Source organism: Epinephelus moara, chromosome 9, assembly GCF_006386435.1.
Source record: "Epinephelus moara isolate mb chromosome 9, YSFRI_EMoa_1.0, whole genome shotgun sequence".
NCBI classification, from domain to species: domain Eukaryota; kingdom Metazoa; phylum Chordata; class Actinopteri; order Perciformes; family Serranidae; genus Epinephelus; species Epinephelus moara.
This window is the reverse complement of record NC_065514.1, coordinates 15,683,966-15,704,472: the sequence shown is the minus strand read 5'-3', so window position 1 is coordinate 15,704,472 and position 20,507 is coordinate 15,683,966. Positions and strand designations below refer to the sequence as shown.

Here is a 20,507-nt window from a genome sequence, read left to right as displayed (position 1 = left end):
TACAAAGCTTTAGTGTTTGGATACATAGATGAGTTAAAAAAAGAGAACACATGTCTTTGGGCACAGATCATTAATATTCATTCACTTTTCATTACTACTTTATAAGCTGATCTGTTGACAGCACCATGGAGTACATCATCTACAGTTTAGTTTGTAGTCAGCTGTGGCGTTTATGCATTTACAAAATACCAAAAAAGTTCGCAGTTGGCATGAGGTGTCAAGAGGTTTTTCAAGTATGTTTTTCAATGTGCTGCAATTCTGTGGCTCCTCACTTCTTTGACTTCTTGTGTGTTTTAACCATGAGCCACCAGAACTGAATTGTCTCCTACATGATTTTTAAAATACAAGGCTACTTGCCTGTATGTGATTTCATGTGGTTTATCAAATGACACTCAAAGTATCTTTTCCCGCAGATCTTGCAAAGTTAAGGCTTCTCACCGGTGTAGGCTCTTCTTGTGTGGACCAACAAATGACAACTGCGTCTGAAATCCTTTCCACAGGTCTTGCAAGAATACGGCTTCTCACCTGTGTGGATTCTCATGTGGACTAACAATTGATTACTGAATCTGAAGTTATTTCCACGTCTCGCAAGAAAATGGCTTCTCACCTGTGTGGATTCTTGCATGAGCTTTCAAATCTGTTGTCCGAGAAAATCCTTTCCCACATGTGCTACAAGAATATGGCTTCTCACCTGTGTGGATTCTTGCATGAACTTTCAAATCATTTTTCCGAGTGCATGTTTTCCCACAGGTGTTGCAAGAATATGGCTTCTCACCCGTGTGGATTCTTGCATGAACTTTCAAATCATTTTTCCGAGAGCATGTTTTCCCACAGGTGTTGCAAGAATATGGCTTCTCTCCTGTGTGGATTTTCATGTGGCCAGTCAAGTGGCTTCTATATCGGTAAACTTTTCCACATGTGTTGCAACAATATGGCTTCTCACCTGTGTGGATTCTTTTATGAACGTTCAGAGTTGACATATGACTGAATGTTTTCCCACAGATGTTACAACAATACGGCTTCTCTCCTGTGTGGCTTCTCAGGTGTGCATTAAAATGAGACTTAAACTTGAAACTTTTCCCACAAGTGTCACATTTAAAAGGTGTTTTACCTGTGTGAGTATTATGATCAATCTCTGATAAGTTGGGGTTGTCTACACGGTTAGTGTGACTTCTGCGCTTGTTACGTCTATTCTGTTGTTCTGGCTCTGCTTCTCCACTTGATGTTGAGTCTCCTTGCTCGTCTCCTTCCTCATCTTCACTCTCAGCTCCATGAGAGCTGTGACAGAGGAGCTGCTGCTCACTTTCCTCATCAGTAGGAGTCACTAGAAAGGTCTCAGTCTCCTGCTTCACTTCAAGCTGCTCTCCCTCCTGACTGCTGCACACTTCCTCCTCTTCCTCTTTAATCTGTGGAGGCTCTGGCTCCTCTTGGTCCACACTGGAGCTCCTCTCCTCAATACAGAGCTGCTGCTCAGCGACAACCTCCTCCTCCTTACACACATCTTGCTGTGGGAGCTCTGGAGGGACACACAACAAAAGGAACACATACTACTCTGATGGCAAACAAGAAAATGCTCACATGCGAGCTGGTTTTATAAATATTAGTCTTCTCTTTTGTGGTATTAAAATAATAAAGTGCTACTCACCTGTCCTGTATAACCTTACTTCCGGTTTCCAAGCTATATCCAACAGTCTGCGCTGACGGTCGATCTCTTTCTCGTACTCGACGATAGTTTTCTCAAAAACTCCCAATATTTCTTCAGCAGCAGCAGTTAGTCTCTCGCTGACAAACCCTCTCAAATACTCAACTGAAGACATTGTTGCTTCATCACAATTACAGTCACTCCAACTTTTCCTCATGGACAGACCTGCTTAAATTCCCTCGCGACTGGTGCGTTTAAATTGTTTACTTCCGCTGGTGTTACACTGATAAGTTCCGACTGTGGGGCGTGTGTTGTTGTTTTTTTTGTTCCCCTTTAATTGTTTAAAACCAAACCAGCATCAGTGCAGAGACGAGTTGTCCGAATATAATTTGTTGAACTCAGCAGAGGAACTGTCGCCCATAGACATATATACATAGACGCCGCATTGACTACCGCTGCCTATCAGAGCCGACGTCCTCGCCGGCCGCCATCTTGGATGGGTCTCGCTTCGCCTCCACAGTGCGTTCACTTCTGTTGAGGAAGGATCTGTATGCACAAGTAAAATAGAATAACTCACTTAATTTTTAACTGATTACCACGAGGTTTGGTTTGTTACAAACGGCACACATGTAGTTATGATACAGGATGCTTTCGTACATTAAAAATACGGGATTTCATGCTTTAATACTTTATGCAGATAGCAACAGCATGTTATTTAGGTCACAACCACACAGTTCTTTTATTCACCTCAACCCGAGTGGGATATGTATATATATGTACATATTCACTTTTCCACCAGCTGTGCTGCCAATATCCCCTGCTGCTCATCCTTCTGTATCTTTTTTCAAATTATCTTGACCACAGTCCTATTTTCATAGTTATAATACCAATACCAAAATTAATTTCAGTTATGTAAATATTGAAAATGTTTTTTTTTTACTACTTTTGAGGGATCACAGCAGTCAGTGTAATAAGAATAAGAAGAACTTTATTAATCCCCAAAGGAAATTTCAAAGAAGTCTGTAAGATCATCTATTTAACAAAGAATTATTAAGTCTGATGGCTGTGGGTATAAAAGAGAGTGTGTGTGAGAAATAAACTCAATCAACAATCAAGCCTTTTCTTTATTAAAATATATTAATAAATTTATTAATATGCTATACTATGTTTTGTATTGTGTATATTGTGTGTATATTGTGTTTATACAGTATATACAGTATAGCCTATATTATATATATATATGTGTTTATGTGTGTGTATATCTATATCTATATCTATATCTATATCTATCTATCTATCTATGTATCGCACTCTGGGGTTGAGGTGAATAAAAGAACTGTGTTGTGACCTAAATAACATGCTGTTGCTATCTGCATAAAGTATTAAAGCATGAAATCCCGCATTTTTAATATACGAAAGCATCCTGTATCATAACTACATGTGTGCCGTTTGTAACAAACCAAACCTCGTGCAAATCAGTTAAAAATTCAGTGAGTTATTCTATTTTACTTGTGCATACAGATCCTTCCTCAACAGAAGTGAATGCACTGTGGAGGCGAAGCGAGACCCATCCAAGATGGCGGCCGGCGAGGACGCGCTCAGGCACTCGATGCGGCGTCTATGCATATATGTCTATGCTGTCGTCACTTAATTTTATGTCCCCATCAAATCCTGAACGTGTAAAATACACAAAGTAGTCAAGGTGTCTCAACTTTGAGCAGTTTTGACACCCACCCTCAAGTTATGACATTTACATAGAAGTTTCATGACAATAAACTCATCAACATGACCAGCCAATACAATATACAATTAGGAGAAATGCCAAAAGGACTCGCTGTAAGATGAAAACATTATTGATCCAACACTAGAGGGTTTGTTAAATGAAATTAACATACAAAGCTTTTCTAACTCTCAGACCTGGAGACACTGTGCTGGAAAAACCTGATTCACTTTTTCATCACGCCCAAACAGATGTTTAAACAAACTGTCACCCAGCTATGCTGCTGGAAGGAATGTGGAGAAATCATGGTTGACCATGTCCATATTTTCTGTCCTTGTCCTTCTGTTCAGACNAGACTCTCTAAAGGAATTAGCAACAGTCATTTCAAAAAGTTTGGGTTTTAAGATAAGACATAAGATTGGGTAATATAACATTGGATGAGATGAGATGAGATGAGATGAGATGAGATGTAAGCTAAACTAAGCTAAGCTAAGTTAAATTGATATAAGATTGGATAAAATAAGAGATAAACTGAGCTAAGACAAGATAAGATTGGATAATTTAAGATAAGACAAGACAAGAGATAAGCTAAGATTGGATGAGATAAGCTAAGATTGGATAAGGTAAGATAAGATAACATAACATTAGAGATAAGCTAAGCTTAGTTTAACTAAGGTAAGACTGGACAAGATAAAATACGATAAGATTGGATAAGATAAGAGATAAGGTATGCTAAGGAAAGCCAAGCTAGGACTGGATAATACAAGATAATTTAAGACAATATAAAATACGATACGATAAGAGACAAGCTAAGCCAAGCTGAGATAAGAGATGAGCTGAGATCAGCTTAGCTAAAATAAAATTGGATAAAATAATTTAAGACAATATAAGATAGGACAAGATAAGATACAAGCTGAGCTAAGCTACGCCAAGCTAAGCTAGGATGAGATAAGATAAGATTGGATAAGAAATAAGCTAAGCTAAGCCTGTCTAAGCTAAGATAATAGAGGCAAAAGTAACAGAGCAGAGGCTTCCTGCTATAGTTAAACTAAGCATAGGAGCTGTAGTGTTGGGTTGTCATTTACCCCCCTGACTGAATTTAAGGTCCTCATCAAAACCTCAAAGGTGGAAATTTTATTTAACTCCAGTACTGTGCTCATGACAATGTGTGAAACATTTGTTATGGAGTGTCTTAATTTTGAGCAGTTTTTGACAACCATTTGCAAATTAGGGGTTTTATGCAAATAGAGTTATCAACATCACCAACCATAATACATGACAATACACAGCTCAGAGAAATGCTGCAGACAAAAAAAGAACTGGTAGGCAGGATGAAAACGTAAGTGATCCAACACCTCTAGAGGGTTTATTATTGTTAAATCATCACAATACAAAGCTTTAGTGTTTGGATACATAGATGAGTTAAAAAAAGAGAACACGTCTTTGGGCACAGATCATTAATATTCATTCACTTTTCATTACTACTTTATAAACTGATCTGTTGACAGCACCATGGAGTACATCATCTACAGTTTAGTTTGTAGTCAGCTGTGGCGTTGATGCATTTACAAAATACCAAAAAATATCAAATTAAATGTGGCAGACAAAAAAAGACAGGTCTCCAGTTGGCATGAGGTGTCAAGAGGTTTTTCAAGTATGTTTTTCAATGTGCTGCAATTGTGTGGCTCCTCACTTCTTTGACTTCTTGTGTGTTTTAACCATGAGCCACCAAAACTGAATCGTCTCCTATATGATTTTTGAAATACAAGGCTACTTGCCTGTATGTGATTTCATGTGGTTTATCAATGACACTCATTAAAGTATCTTTTCCCGCAGATCTTGCAAAGTTAAGGCTTCTCACCGGTGTGGGCTCTTCCAATGTGGACCAACAATTGATTACTGAATCTGAAGTTTTTTCTGCATGTCTTACAAGAAAATGGCTTCTCACCTGTGTGGATTCTATGAGCATGAGCTTTCAAATCTGTTGTCCGAGAAAATCCTTTCCCACATGTGCTACAAGAATATGGCTTCTCACCTGTGTGGATTCTTGCATGAACTTTCAAATCATTTTTCCGAGAGCATGTTTTCCCACAGGTGTTGCAAGAATACGGCTTCTCACCTGTGTGGATTCTTTTATGAACGTTCAAAGTTGACATATGACTGAATGTTTTCCTACAGGTGTTGCAACAATACGGCTTCTCACCTGTGTGGATTCTATGAGCATGAGCTTTCAAATCTGTTGTCCGAGAAAATCCTTTCCCACATGTGCTACAACAATATGGCTTCTCACCTGTGTGGATTCTTGCATGAACTTTCAAATCATTTTTCCGAGAGCATGTTTTCCCACAGGTGTTGCAAGAATACGGCTTCTCACCTGTGTGGATTCTTTTATGAACGTTCAAAGTTGACATTTGATTGAATGTTTTCCCACAGGTGTTGCAACAGTACGGCTTCTCACCTGTGTGGACTCTGTTGTGAATGTTTAGAGCTGACATATGACTGAATGTTTTACCACATGTGTTGCAAGGAAATGGCTTCTCACCTGTGTGGGTTGTCATGTGGCCAATCAAGTGGCTCTTATATCGGAAATCTTTCCCACATGTGTTGCAACAAAACGGCTTCTCTCCTGTGTGGACTCTCAGGTGTCTATCAAATTGAGACTTAAACTTGAAAGCTTTCCCACAAGTGTCACATTTAAAAGGTGTTTTACCTGTGTGAGTATTATGATCAATCTCTGATAAGTTGGGGTTGTCTACACGGTTAGTGTGACTTCTGCGCTTGTTACGTCTATTCTGTTGTTCTGGCTCTGCTTCTCCACTTGATGTTGAGTCTCCTTGCTCGTCTCCTTCCTCATCTTCACTCTCAGCTCCATGAGAGCTGTGACAGAGGAGCTGCTGCTCACTTTCCTCATCAGTAGGAGTCACTAGAAAGGTCTCAGTCTCCTGCTTCACTTCAAGCTGCTCTCCCTCCTGACTGCTGCACACTTCCTCCTCTTCCTCTTTAATCTGTGGAGGCTCTGGCTCCTCTTGGTCCACACTGGAGCTCCTCTCCTCAATACAGAGCTGCTGCTCAGCGACAACCTCCTCCTCCTTACACACATCTTGCTGTGGGAGCTCTGGAGGGACACACAACAAAAGGAACACATACTACTCTGATGGCAAACAAGAAAATGCTCACATGCGAGCTGGTTTTATAAATATTAGTCTTCTGTTTTGTGGTATTAAAATAATAAAGTGCTACTCACCTGTCCTGTATAACCTTACTTCCGGTTTCCAAGCTATATCCAACAGTCTGCGCTGACGGTCGATCTCTTTCTCGTACTCGACGATAGTTTTCTCAAAAACTCCCAATATTTCTTCAGCAGCAGCAGTTAGTCTCTCGCTGACAAACCCTCTCAAATACTCAACTGTAGACATTGTTGCTTCATCACAATTACAGTCACTCCAACTTTTCCTCATGGACAGACCTGCTTAAATTCCCTCGCGACTGGTGCGTTTAAATTGTTTACTTCTTCTTCTTCGTCTTGTAGTTTCCGGCAGTCTAGATGCCTTGTGGCACATTGCTGCCTCCCACAGGTCGAGTCTATAATGCACTTAATTCCATTTCCACAAGTGTAATCCTGTAGCGGCGATGAACTCAAGGACTGCTTTCACAGCCCTTCGCTGGTTTTTAGTGGGATTCAGAAGGCTCTTTAATGTAACATCCCTTGCAGGCTGGCCTGACACTTCTTCATACATCCTCTTTCGCTCTTCTGTGTACTGGCTGCACTCCATGAGGACATGCCTCACAGTTTGTTGTTTCTTGCAGGCTTCACAGAGTCCGTCCTTGTCTTTTCCAATTTTTAACAGGTCCCAGGCCAGCCCACAGTGCCCCAGCCTCAGCCTTGTCATGGTCACCGTATGCCTCCTCTCTGACCCCAAATAGTTGTGCACCTTTTTAACATTGTTCTGAATACTAAAGTAATGTCTCCCCTTTTTTTCCTTTTCCCACTGCTCTTGCCACCCCGCTGTAATTATTCTTCTGATAATGGACCTTTACTCATTCACTCCTATGGCCTCCTTCACATCCACCTCCCTCCTCAATGCCCTTTTAGCTGCCCCATCTGCCATCTCGTTCCCCTCTACCCCCACATGGGCTGGCACCCAGAGAAACGCAACCTCCCCTCCTGCCTTCTCAATTTTATACAGCTGTACCAACAGCTGCACCACCAGGTCTGAACGGACTCCCAGCTTGCCTTCCCCCAAAGTCATTAAAACAGCAACAGAGTCTGAGCATATAACAACCTGCCCTGGCTGCACCTCCTCCACCCACTCCAATGCCCACATTATGGCCATCAGCTCTGTTGTGAAGACTGAAACCCCCTCCGACAGTCGCCTGCTCACTACTATGCCCAGACTTGGAATACAAAAGGCAAAACCTGACTTCCCTGTTTCTGGATCTTGGGACCCGTCTGTGTAAATTTGAAGATGATGTTGCCAGGAGCCTTCTAATCTGTTTTCCACCAGGTCACTATAAGCTGTACTTTCGTTTGTTTTGATTGATTCCAATATGCTAAGGTCTATCTCCGGTGATGGTAATAACCTGGCCAGTGCACTATAGGGGCAACCCCCACCTCCCCCAACCCCGGCCCCTCCATTTCCTTACTGATCTTAAAGATGAAGCACTCCTTTTTGACACTTCCTCCTCCCCACTCCCATGTCTCCTCCAGGATTGATTTTGTTGGATTCTCCCCTTTACATCCCCTTAGTTTATTTATGTACTGCATTGCCAGCTTTGTCCTCTGAATTCCCAGTGGCGTCTCTTCCATTTCAACCAGTAAGGCCGGGATTGGGGTGGTGCAGAGGGCCCCACAGCACACCCTCAATGCCTTTGCTTGCACTACATCAAGATGCTTTAGAGCTGTTTTGGCTGCTGTACCATAGCACAGACATCCATAATCTAGTCTTGATCTTATCATTGCTCTATATATTAGTATTTGCGTGTCTCAGCCAGCGCCCCAAGTACTTCCAGAGAGAGACCTCATCACATTAATAACGTTTTCACATTTACCTACAATACTGTTAATATGTTTTCCCCATGTGAGCCTTTCATCAAAATGTACTCCCAAGGATTTAAATACTTTTACCCTCTCAATTGCCTGTCCATACATAGATAAACCTTGACATTCAGTTTTCTTATTACCAAACACAACATACTTTGTTTTTTCTACTGATATCTTAAAGCCCCACCTGCTTCCCCAGTCAATTATTTTATTTATCGCTCCTTGCATTCTCTCAGTTAAGTGTTTTATGTTCCTCCCGCTTTTCCACACTGCTCCATCATCTGCGAACAGAGAGAGACCAAACCCAGGCCCAATATCTTTAAAAATGTCATTAATCATAATATTGAATAGTACTGGACTAATTACGCCTCCCTGTGGTGTTCCATTCTCAATGCCTGTGCCGCTAGATAGAGCCCCTCCCACCCTCACCTGTATTTCCCTGTTCTTAAGAAAGTCCTGGATCCAGTTTAGTAAGCGTCCTCGTAGTCCTGCATCATACAATTTCACAATTAGCCCCTCCTTCCACAACATATCATAGGCTTTTTGGATATCTAAAAACATTGCTATCAGTCCCTCTTTTTTTACCATGGCCTTCTTTATATCAGACTCAAGTGAAAGCACCGAGTCCATGGTGCTCCTACCTCTACGAAACCCACTTTGCTTTGGAGTGAACCACCCCTCCTTCTCCAATTTATATGTTAACCTATCAGTCACCATTCTCTCCATTATTTTGCATATTACTGCAGTAAGTGCAATAGGTCGGTACGACCCTGGCTTTGCAGCATCTTTCCCCGGTTTTAAAATTGGGACCACTACTGCTTGCTTCCAGGCTGCAGGAAGAATTCCTTCCTTCCATATGTTGTTAATGAGAGCAAGTAATTCCTCCAACACTAACACTCCTAAATTCTTAAATATTTCATAGCTTAACCCATCTTTTCCTGGTGCTGTCCTTCCCATTCTTTATAGCTTTGCACAACTCTGTCATTGAGAAGTACAAATTGACAGCATCAGTATTATCATCATCCCCTTTGAGTTTGAATGTGTGGTGTCTCAATGTCTCATTCCTTTTCCTTATACCCTCCTCCCCAATGTTCATACCACTATGGACAGCCTTAAACTTATTTTCACACATCTTTGCCTTCTCTACATCACTTGTAGCAACCACCCCTTCCTCCTCTAACACTGGCATTCTCTTCTGCCTCGCTACCCCTGACATTCGGTGAACTGCTGCCCATACTTCTCCCACTGAAGTATCTACCCCTAACCCTCCACAGTACTTCCTCCAGCACTCCTTTTTTGCAGACTTAATCACTCTTCTTGCCTTAGCTCTCAACCTTTTATACTCTATCATATTACTCTCTGTCGGGCCCTTTCTCAGTGCTCTATATGCTCAATTCCTACCTCTGACTGCTCTATCACATTCTTTAGTCCACCATGGGACGCTTACTTTTGCAGTGGGGTTTTTCTTAATAGGGATACACTCATATGCTTTATGCAATAGCATTTCACAAAGACTATTACTCCACTCATCTATTGTTCCTTCCCCCTTTACACTATCAAGGGCCTGATCACACTTCTCTGCAAATGTCTTCCAGTCTGCCTTGCTGTAGTCAAAATAACCTGGCCTCATCTGTTCTTCAATTAACAATGTTTTCCCAAATCTCAACAAAATAGGAAAGTGATCACTGCCCAATGTGTACCTGTCCATGGAATCCCATTCTCCCACCCTTGCCCACTCACTAGATGCTAGAGCTAAGTCTATGCATGACACTGCCCCTGTTCTTATCTCAAACCTAGTAGGCCTGCCATCATTCACACATACCAACCCATACCTGTCCATAAATTCCTCCACAGTGCTCCCATTACCATCTCTTACCCTGCTGCCCCACAGAGGGTTGTGTGCATTAAAGTCACCGAGCCAGATGACCGGCTCCCCTATTTGTTCCATAACCTCTTCCATTTCACTTATATTAATTGGCAAGCATGGATTATAGAAATTCACAATATTCACCCATCTATCCTTCTCCCACACCCTTACTACAACACACTCTAGTGAAGACTTGATTTCCACCCGCTGATACTGTACATCTGACCTTACGAACGTTGCACAACCCCCTCCTGACTTCTCATGTCTATCCTGTCTGATACTTTCATATCCCGGCACCACAAAGTCTAAACAAGGCTTAAGCCAAGTCTCCTGAATACACAGCATCTCTGGTTTATCTTTAAATGCGTCCACAAATCTTTTGAGTTCCTGCCCATTCGCAATTAAACTTCTTGCATTCCACTGCAATATGTAAAACATTAGCAGGCTAATCATCATCATCACCATCCTCATGTGCGTCCATGCTTCCCTCTTCATAGTATTCACTTCTGTCTGTACTCTTTCTTTCCCTTTCTGCAACTCTTTCCCTCTCTTGTGTTTCCACCGTCTGTCTCATGAACGTGTGTAACTGCTCTGGGCCTACTTGCACCTCCTCAAGGAACCTTTCCGCTGCATCTATCACTACTTTGATCATATCTGACCTCCTCGTTTGGTTCTTAGCTGCCCACAGAACATCTACCATAAATGCTAGAAATGACTGTTTCTTCATTGCCTGTGCTGCCACTTCCTCCACCACTGGTTTAGCCCAAATACACTCTTGATGGCATTTCCTTCACTTGTCGTTTAAATGTTAGCAACACTGCCGTCCCTCTCTTTCTAAACCTGCGTGCAGCCTCAATCTCAGCTCTCTGCAGGTGAGAAACTATAGCGCTTTCAGATATGTCAGGGCTAACATAAATTACTCCCTTCACATTTTGCATATTGCCGTCAAGCATAAAGCATTCAATGGGCCTGTTAAGCAAATAGCGAGCTTTCATTGTCTTCTCTCTTTGAGCTTCAGTTTTACAGAAAATTAGCACATTTCCATTCAACATCATTTTTGCATTCAATACAGGTCCCATTCTGTTTTTAATCTCTTCGGACAATTTGAGGGGGTTTAAGCCTTTATCACTCCTATCCTTAAACTTAACCACAAACTTGAATCCACCCCCGTCTCCCGGCCTCGGCTTCTTCCTCAAATTTTTGTCTCTCACCTCACCCTCACTGTCATTGTCCGACCTATCCCTTTTGTTCTCCCTTTCTATCAGCTGTTGGCTTACACCACCGTCCCCCCCCCCCTCCTTTGCTACCTTTCCCCGGCATGGGAACCCACACAGAAAGCCTGGTTGGCTGGCCTAGTCAGCAAAGGCTGCTGAGCGCAGCGCTACCGGACCTATACAGGCCGTCGGTGGATACACTCCTCTACCCCCACTCGACCCACCAGCAACCAACTTCAAAAGTCCACAATCCAATGTCAAAGTTGTTATCCGTTCTAATTTACTTTAATCAAGGATTGACAAAGAAGTTTGAATTTTCGCTCTCACACAACCGTCTCGACGTCACCCTTCCTCTCCTCCAAACTGACCTGACGTCAACACACCAAATTGTTTACTTTCACCGGATGTTGCACTGAAAAGTTCTGACTGTGGGACGTATTTTTTTTTTCATGTTCGCCCTTTAATTGTTTAAAACCAAACCAGCATCAGTGCAGAGACGAGTTGTCCGAATATAATTTGTTGAACTCAGCAGAGGAACTGTCGGCACTTAATTTTATGTCCCCATCAAATCCTGAACATGTAAAATACAAAAAGTCGTCAAGGTATCTCAACTTTGAGCACTTTTTGACACCCACCCTCAAATTCTGACATTTACATACAAGTTTCATGACAATAAACTCATCAACATGACTAGCCAATACAATATACAATTAGGAGAAATGCAGCTGCTGCAAACATAAATGAATAAATTAATACAATTTTAAAATGGAGGGAAAAGGACTTGCTGTAAGATGAAGACATAATTGATCCAACACTATAAATTTTATTTAACTCCAGTACTGTGTTCATGACAATGTGTGAAACACTTGTTATGGAGTGTGAGCAGTTTTTTAACACCCATTTGCAAATAAGGAGTTTTATTCAAATAGAGTTTGTTAGTATGTATTTTTACATCTTCACTGACCAATGGATACAAGGTCAAAGAACCCCTGAGGATCATGTTCCGCCAGGACAGCTACATGTTTGACTAATTTTAGTTAGCCAAAGGCCAACTTAAATTTGGCAAAGCACCATGTCACCTGCGGCCTCGTGCCGAAGACAATCACAGCCGTGACGATATCACAGTACAACATCACGAGCTCGAGTGTGATATTGCTTTTATACAACAGTTCAACAGTTAAATAAGCAAGGCTGATTAAGAAATGTTGAAAAATGAGGACAAAATAGATAATTTAAGCATTTTATTTGTCTTCCGCCAACAAAAATAGTTCCCTCAGGACTCCGCTGTCACCGTTGCTATGTAACGCAGACATGGTGCGCCAGGCACTTACTCTTTATACACATTTATCTGCACGTTTCCATTAATTGTGCAGCCGGTGAAATAAGTCTCTGGTGACTGCATGGTGGACTGTCGCTTCACAGGCACAGCCGACTCTGCCTTCTGATCTGACAGTATGTTGCTTTTCTCCAAGTCATTGAGCTCCGCTGATGAAACACTGACAAACCTGGATGTGTGCTCAGATGGATTCAGCTTCTCCTCTCCCTCATCTTCCTCTGATGACCATTCATAGTTCAATTCAAAACTTATTTTAGGAAATAAATCCATATTTTTGGCTGTTTGACAGTGGATGAATTAATTAGCCTACAATGCAACTGCTGACCTAACTAACAAACCCTCTCAAATACTCAACTGAAGACATTGTTGCTTCATTACAATTACAGTCACTCAAAGTTTTACTGATTTGACAAACCTGCTTAAATTTCCTCGCACCTCAATAGTACCCAACTGCAGCCGTGGTTTAAACCACGCCCTACAAACCACGACCACGATGATAAACCGTGCTAAACAGAACAAGAAGAAGAAGGAGGAAGCACAAAGATAGGCTAAGATGGCGATGCCGACTCAGGTAAGACTACTACTCAAACATTGTTGTAAATGCTAACGTTACTTTTAATTCCGTTTCGTGTCGTCTTTTGCACTGTATGTCAGTGACTAAACTACAAAAACAAGACCTTTAAATGGACATGCACATTAATGAGGCATTGCCCTGGGGGATTATATTGCAGCTAGCTCACCCTAGACCAGTTCAAAAAGTTGCTGTCCTGATTTGTCATTTTGAAACACCAAAACATTTGGAACAATGCAAAAAGCGGAATTTGACCATAATCAGATTTTGTAAAAGTGTAAAAGTTATACTGTTGACATGTATGTACTGTATGCAGATTTTAAATAAAATAGCTTTTTATTCCCTCTATTGTGCTTCAGTAACTTTTATATAAATGTAATGGCTAGTGAAGCCAAGTATTCAGGTGTATGCATTTAGGATAGCTAAAGTAGGACAGGGCCTTTTTTAAAATGGGGTTTGGGTTGAGTCTAGGAAATGATACCTATGTGTGAGCCATGCAGTTTTAGCCTTGACTGAGCTCTTACATCGTGTTGGAAGACTGCCGTATTAAATCAGTAACAAACAATATATTCTTGCTTTAATCCTTTATTTCTTTTTAAAAACTTATAAAGTAAGGAAGTATGAGTTTTAATCATATTTTATTCTCCTACAGACCACTTTTCTGGATGGCACAACAAGCCCAGAGCTAAAAGTAGAGTAGATTTACACAGGGTCTCACTGTCAACAACTTAACTGTTCTATTATTGTCACTGTTAATCATTTAGTTTGCTATAGACAGTCTGGAGGCTACATTGCCCTGCAGTTGAATTATGTCTTTTTTGTTCAGCATCAGATGCCTGGACATTGATAACAGGAATTGATAAGCTCTGAGACATATGATATCAGTTCCAATTGTTCTCGATTTCCCATCCCTAATTGACCTATGGCTAAGTGCATCGTCACATTCCATATTATATTCATAGGTCTTATGAGCTGTCAGTAGTGCTTGAAACAATGAAATACTATCTTATTTTGAGTTTATTAGCTCAATTGGAGGTCCACTCATTCAATCTGCAAAAGTTTAGGTTCTATGCATCGACCCTCTGATCAAATACAAATATGTTCTGACACAGTTATTGCTCTGAAAATGTACTGTTTATCAATGCATGTATTTACAAAACCGTAGGCTACATAATCCTTTTTTTGTCATTTTCTCTCATGCTTTTCAGAATATAGTGTCTACAAATGCCACCTAGGTTGTGTGGCCAGCAGTCACTATCATTATGGCTTTTGCCCAAAAATAATAATAATAATGATAAAAAAAAGAACACATGGTACCTTTCAGTGGAGCTGCATCTAACTTTTGTGTCCATAGAAATGTAGAATTAATGTAAATGATTTTAGTTAACCCTCATGTTATGTTGTGGGCCAAAGTGACCTGTTTATCATTTGTAATAAAAAAATTTCAACTTTTGTGTTTTAAGGTACATATTTTAAAGATTTGTGTATGGTCAGATTTATTTTACTAGTCTTGTCTTTTGCAGTCTTGTCTTTTTCTCAGGCCGGCTCCAGGGTCAGGACACTCAGGGTGCAGGCTCCGATCTCAGGCCGGCTCCAGTGTCAGGACACTCATGACACAAGAAGCTGGTGCATCTGCTTACACTGTGAACCTGACGCTCTTTTAAACAGGCTTATACATACTTTAACTATGCAGTAATCTCAGCACACGTAGAGGGTAGGAGTAGTTACTTGAAACCATTAATCAACATATTCATTAGCGTAATTAATGTTTTATTATTCTTTAATTATTACGGGGTTTTTTTAATAGCCTCAGCATTTCATGTATAACATTTATTTCATTTAAATACATTATTTTGCCTACTATTACATCTGATGATTCCACCCAAGTCTTTTTATATGATATACTTTACACCTGAAGATCTTGAAGACATAGAGTGAAATCAGATTTTTAGCTATGCTTAAATATAACAATGTCAGCATGTGTGGAGGAGAGGAATAGTTAAAGCTATATTTATTTTCTGAAACTTACCTGTGTTTTTCATCGTGGTATAATGAAAATAAATTATTAGGTGATTCATTAACATAAATATGAAAAAACATATAGTGACAGATTTTTATTCTGTTGCCTTTTATTGAAGAATATTAGTCCTCCATTTCACATTCACAGTATGCCAGATACCATCGTCAGTCAGAAATCTCCTCTGAAAACTTCCACGTCTTCAATATTGGGGAACTTAAACTGAAACAGCTCCAGGCTGACCTCTTTCTCCAGGTCATCAAGCATCTACATAACACAAAAAAGTCAACAATTAGTAAAAGTAGAGACTGTAATTATAATGAAGCAACAATGTCTTCAGTTGAGTATTTGAGAGGTTTCGTCAACGAGAGACTGACTGCTGCTGCTGAAGAAATGTTGGAGCTTGAAAGCTTTCAAGTTTAAGTCTTGTTTTAATGCACACCTGAGAATCCTCAAGGGAGAGAAGCTGTATTCTTGTGATGTGTGTGAGAAAAGATTCAGTCATAAGGCAACACTGAACTTTCACACAAGAATCCACACAGATGAGAAGCCATACCTTTGCAAGATCTGCGGGAAAAGATACTTTAATGGGTCCCATTTAATAAGGCACATGAAATCACATACAGGCAAGTAGCCTTGTATTTCAAAAAAACATATAGGAGATAATTCAGTTCTGGTGGTTCATGATTAAAATAACAACTATCTTATGTTGTCTTAAATTATCTTCTATTACCCAGTCTTAACTTAGCTCAGCTTAGCATACCTTATCTCTTCTCTTATCCAATCTTATCTAAGCTATACTAAGCTTAGCCTATCTCTAATGTTATGTTATCTTATCTTACCTTATCCAATCTTATCTTAGCTTATCTTTCCCAGTCTTATCTTAGATCATCAAATTTTTATCTTGTCTTAGTTTATCTTAGCTTAGCTTATCTCTTATCTTATCCAATCTTATCTTATCTCATCTTATCTTAAATTATCCAATCTTATCTTGTCTTGAGTTATCTTATCCAATCTTATCTCAATTTAACTTAGCTTAGCTTGCCATATCTTATCTCTTATCTTATCTTATCTTATCTTATCTTATCTTATCTTAAATTATCCAATCTTATCTTAGATTATCTTAAATTATCCTATCTTGTTTTATCTCTCATTTTATCCAATCTTATCTTGGCTTAAATTATTTTATCTTATCTAATCTTATCTTATCCAGTCTTATCTCAATTTAACTTAGTTTAGCTTAACTCTTATCTTATCTTATCTTATCTTACCTTATCTTCCATCCATCCATCCATCCATCCATCGTCTAACCGCTTCATCCTCTTGAGGGTTGCGGGGGGGCTGGAGCCTATCCCAGTTGACATTGGGCGAGAGGCAGGGTATCTTATCTTATCTCATATCTTAAAATCAAAGTTTTTGAAATGCTTGTTGCTAATTCCTTTCAGAGAGTCTGAACAGAAGGACAAGAACAGAAAATATGGTCAACCATGATTTCTCCACATTCCTTCCAGCAGCATAGCTGGATGACAGTTTGCTTAAACATCTGTTTGGGCGTGATGAAGAAGTGGATCAGGTTTTTCCAGCACAGTGTCTCCAGGTCTGAGAGTTAGAAAAGCTTTGTATGTTGATGATTTCATTTAACAAACCCTCTAGTGTTCTATCAATAATGTTTTCATCTTATAGCCAGTCCTTTTCCCTCCATTTTAAAATTGAATGTTTTATTCATTTATGTTTGCAGCAGTAGCATTCCTCTTAATTGTATATTGTATTGGCTGATCATGTTGATGAGTTTATTGTCATGAAACTTGTATTTAAATGTCATAATTTGCAAGTGGATGTCAAAAAGTGCTCAAAGTTGAGACACCTTTACCACTTTTTGTATTTTCCACATTTTCCACTTTGATTTGATGAGGACATAAAATTAAGTGACAACAGTTCCTGTGCTGAGTTCACACAAGTGATAATGAGGCAACTCGTCTCTGTAATANTTCTCTTAATTGTATATTGTATTGGCTGGTCATGTTGATGACTTTATGGTCATGAAACTTGTATGTAAATGTCATAATTTGAGGGTGGGTGTCATAAAGTTTTTGTATTTTCCACATTTGATTTGATGAGGACATAAAATTAAGTGATAACAGTTCCTGTTCTGACTTCACACAAGTGATAATGAGGCAACTCGTCTCTGTAATAAAATAATGTTCTGTAAAAAGGCCGACAATAGGCTCTGTGCACCAGCTCCACTAGTTCCGGAAAGGAAGGCATGAGTATTTCCTCTCCTATTGGATTAAGTGATTAATCAGGTGTGTGCTGTGTGTGCGGCACATCTGATTAATCACTAATCAGGAAGTAGTGGAGCTGGTGCACAGAACCCAATGTAGGCGGAACAGAAGAAAACACAATCGACGCTCCACAGTCGGATCAGTGTACCACCAGCAAAGGTAAACAATTTAAACGCACCAGTCGCGAGGGAATTTAAGCAGGTTTGTCCATGAGGAAAAGTTGGAGTGACTGTAATTGTGATGAAGCAACAATGTCTTCAGTTGAGTATTTGAGAGGGTTTGTCAGCGAGAGACTAACTGCTGCTGCTGAAGAAATATTGGGAGTTTTTGAGAAAACTATCGTCGAGTACGAGAAAGAGATCGACCGTCAGCGCAGACTGTTGGATATAGCTTGGAAACCGGAAGTAAGGTTATACAGGACAGGTGAGTAGCACTTTATTATTTTAATACCACAAAAGAGAAGACTAATATTTATAAAACCAGCTCGCATGTGAGCATTTTCTTGTTTGCCATCAGAGTAGTATGTGTTCCTTTTGTTGTGTGTCCCTCCAGAGCTCCCACAGCAAGATGTGTGTAAGGAGGAGGAGGTTGTCGCTGAGCAGCAGCTCTGTATTGAGGAGAGGAGCTCCAGTGTGGACCAAGAGGAGCCAGAGCCTCCACAGATTAAAGAGGAAGAGGAGGAAGTGTGCAGCAGTCAGGAGGGAGAGCAGCTTGAAGTGAAGCAGGAGACTGAGACCTTTCTAGTGACTCCTACTGATGAGGAAAGTGAGCAGCAGCTCCTCTGTCACAGCTCTCATGGAGCTGAGAGTGAAGATGAGGAAGGAGACGAGCAAGGAGACTCAACATCAAGTGGAGAAGCAGAGCCAGAACAACAGAATAGACGTAACAAGCACAGAAGTCACACTAACCGTGTAGACAACCCCAACTTATCAGAGATTGATCATAATACTCACACAGGTAAAACACCTTTTAAATGTGACACTTGTGGGAAAAGTTTCAAGTTTAAGTCTCGTTTAAATGCACACCTGAGAATCCACACAGGTGAGAAGCCGTATTGTTGCAACACATGTGGTAAAACATTCAGTCAGATGTCAACCCTGAACGTTCATAAAAGAGTCCACACAGGTGAGAAGCCGTATTGTTGCAAAACATGTGGAAAAGATTTCCGATGTAAGAGTCACTTGATTGGCCACATGAGAATCCACACAGGAGAGAAGCCGTTTAAATGTGAGACATGTGGGAAATCTTTCACACAAAGAGATCACCTGAATCACCACCTGACAACCCACACAGGTGAGAAGACATATTCTTGCAGCACATGTGGGAAAGGATTCTCTCGAGCAACAGATTTGAAAGCTCATGCAAGAATCCACACAGGTGAGAAGCCGTATTCTTGCAAGACATGCGGAAAAAACTTCAGATACAGTAATCAATTGTTAGTCCACATGAGAATCCACACAGGTGAGAAGCCGTATTCTTGCAAGACATGTGGAAAAGACTTCCAATATAAGAGCCACTTGATTTGCCACATGAGAACCCACATGGGAGAGAAACCGTTTAAATGTGAGACGTGGGAAATCTTTCACACAAAGAGATCACCTGAATCACCACCTGACAACCCACACAGGTGAGAAGACATATTCTTGTAGCACATGTGGGAAAGGATTTTCTCGGACAACAGATTGTATTTTGTAAATGCATCAACGCCACAGCTGACTAAAAACTAAACTGTAGATGATGTACTCCATGGTGCTGTCAACAGATCAGCTTATAAAGTAGTAATGAAAAGTGAATGAATATTAATGATCTGTGCCCAAAGACATGTGTTCTCTTTTTTTAACTCATCTATGTATCCAAACACTAAAGCTTTGTATTGTGGTGATTTAACAATAATAAACCCTCTAGAGGTGTTGGATCACTTACGTTTTCATCCTGCCTACCAGTTCTTTTTTTGTCTGCAGCATTTCTCTGAGGTGTGTATTGTCATGTATTATGGTTGGTAATGTTGATGACTCTATTTGCATGAAACCCCTAATTTGCGAATTGGTGTCAAAAACTGCTCAAAATTAAGACACTCCATAACAAGTGTTTCACACATTGTAATGAGCACAGTACTGGAGTTAAATAAAATTTCCACCTTTCAGGTTTTGATGAGGATGTTAAATTCAGTCAGGGGGGTAAATGACAACCCAACACAACAGCTCCTATGCTTAGTTTAACTACAGCAGGAAGCCTCTGCTCTGTTACTGTTGCCTATCTTATCATATCTTATCCAATCTTAGCTCAGCTTAGTTTAGATTGTCTCTTCTCTTAGCTTAGCTTAGCTTAGCTTAGTTTAGCTTAGCTTAGCTCAGTTTATCTCTTATCCAATCTTAACTAACCTAAATTAGCTTAGCTTGTGTATTATCTTATCTTATTTTAGATTATCTTGTCTCATATCTTATCCGATCTTATATTGTCTTAAATTATCCTATCCAACCCTATCTTAGCTTATTTGTCTTAAATTATCCTATCCAACCCTATCTTAGCTTATCTCTTATCTTAAATGATCTTGGCATAGTTTATCTTATCTTATCCAATCTTAGCTTAGCTAAACCTATCCTAGCTTATCTCGTATCTCTTATCTTATACAATCTTGTGTTAGCTTAGCTTATCTCTTATCCAATCTAATCGTATCTTATCTTACCTTATCTTATCTCAATTTAGCTTAGCTTATCCCTTATTTTATCTCATCTTAATTAATCCAATCATACCTAATCCAATCTTATCTCTTGTCTTAAAACACACAGTTTTTGAAATGATTGTTGCTAATTCCTT

General features: G+C 40.1%; 2 protein-coding genes across 2 annotated transcripts in view; one reads left to right on the top strand and one right to left on the bottom strand.

The window, feature by feature from the left end:
- LOC126395968 (zinc finger protein 721-like) overlaps positions 1-6,896 on the bottom strand; it is a 19,322-nt gene extending 12,426 nt beyond the window's left edge. The window contains exons 1-4 of the mRNA XM_050053770.1: positions 6,607-6,896; positions 5,212-6,477; positions 1,646-1,867; positions 1,112-1,516 (exon numbers count right to left, since the gene is read on the bottom strand). Of these exons, the coding sequence (XP_049909727.1) occupies positions 1,112-1,516; positions 1,646-1,867; positions 5,212-6,477; positions 6,607-6,820 (2,107 nt within the window). The 5' untranslated portion in view covers positions 6,821-6,896. The remainder of the gene's footprint in view (positions 1-1,111; positions 1,517-1,645; positions 1,868-5,211; positions 6,478-6,606) is intronic.
- A 10,827-nt stretch (positions 6,897-17,723) lies between these two features.
- LOC126395966 (zinc finger protein 850-like) overlaps positions 17,724-20,507 on the top strand; it is a 57,288-nt gene continuing 54,504 nt past the window's right edge. Inside the window, exon 1 of the mRNA XM_050053769.1 lies at positions 17,724-18,113. Within this exon, the coding sequence (XP_049909726.1) occupies positions 17,900-18,113 (214 nt within the window). The 5' untranslated portion in view covers positions 17,724-17,899. The remainder of the gene's footprint in view (positions 18,114-20,507) is intronic.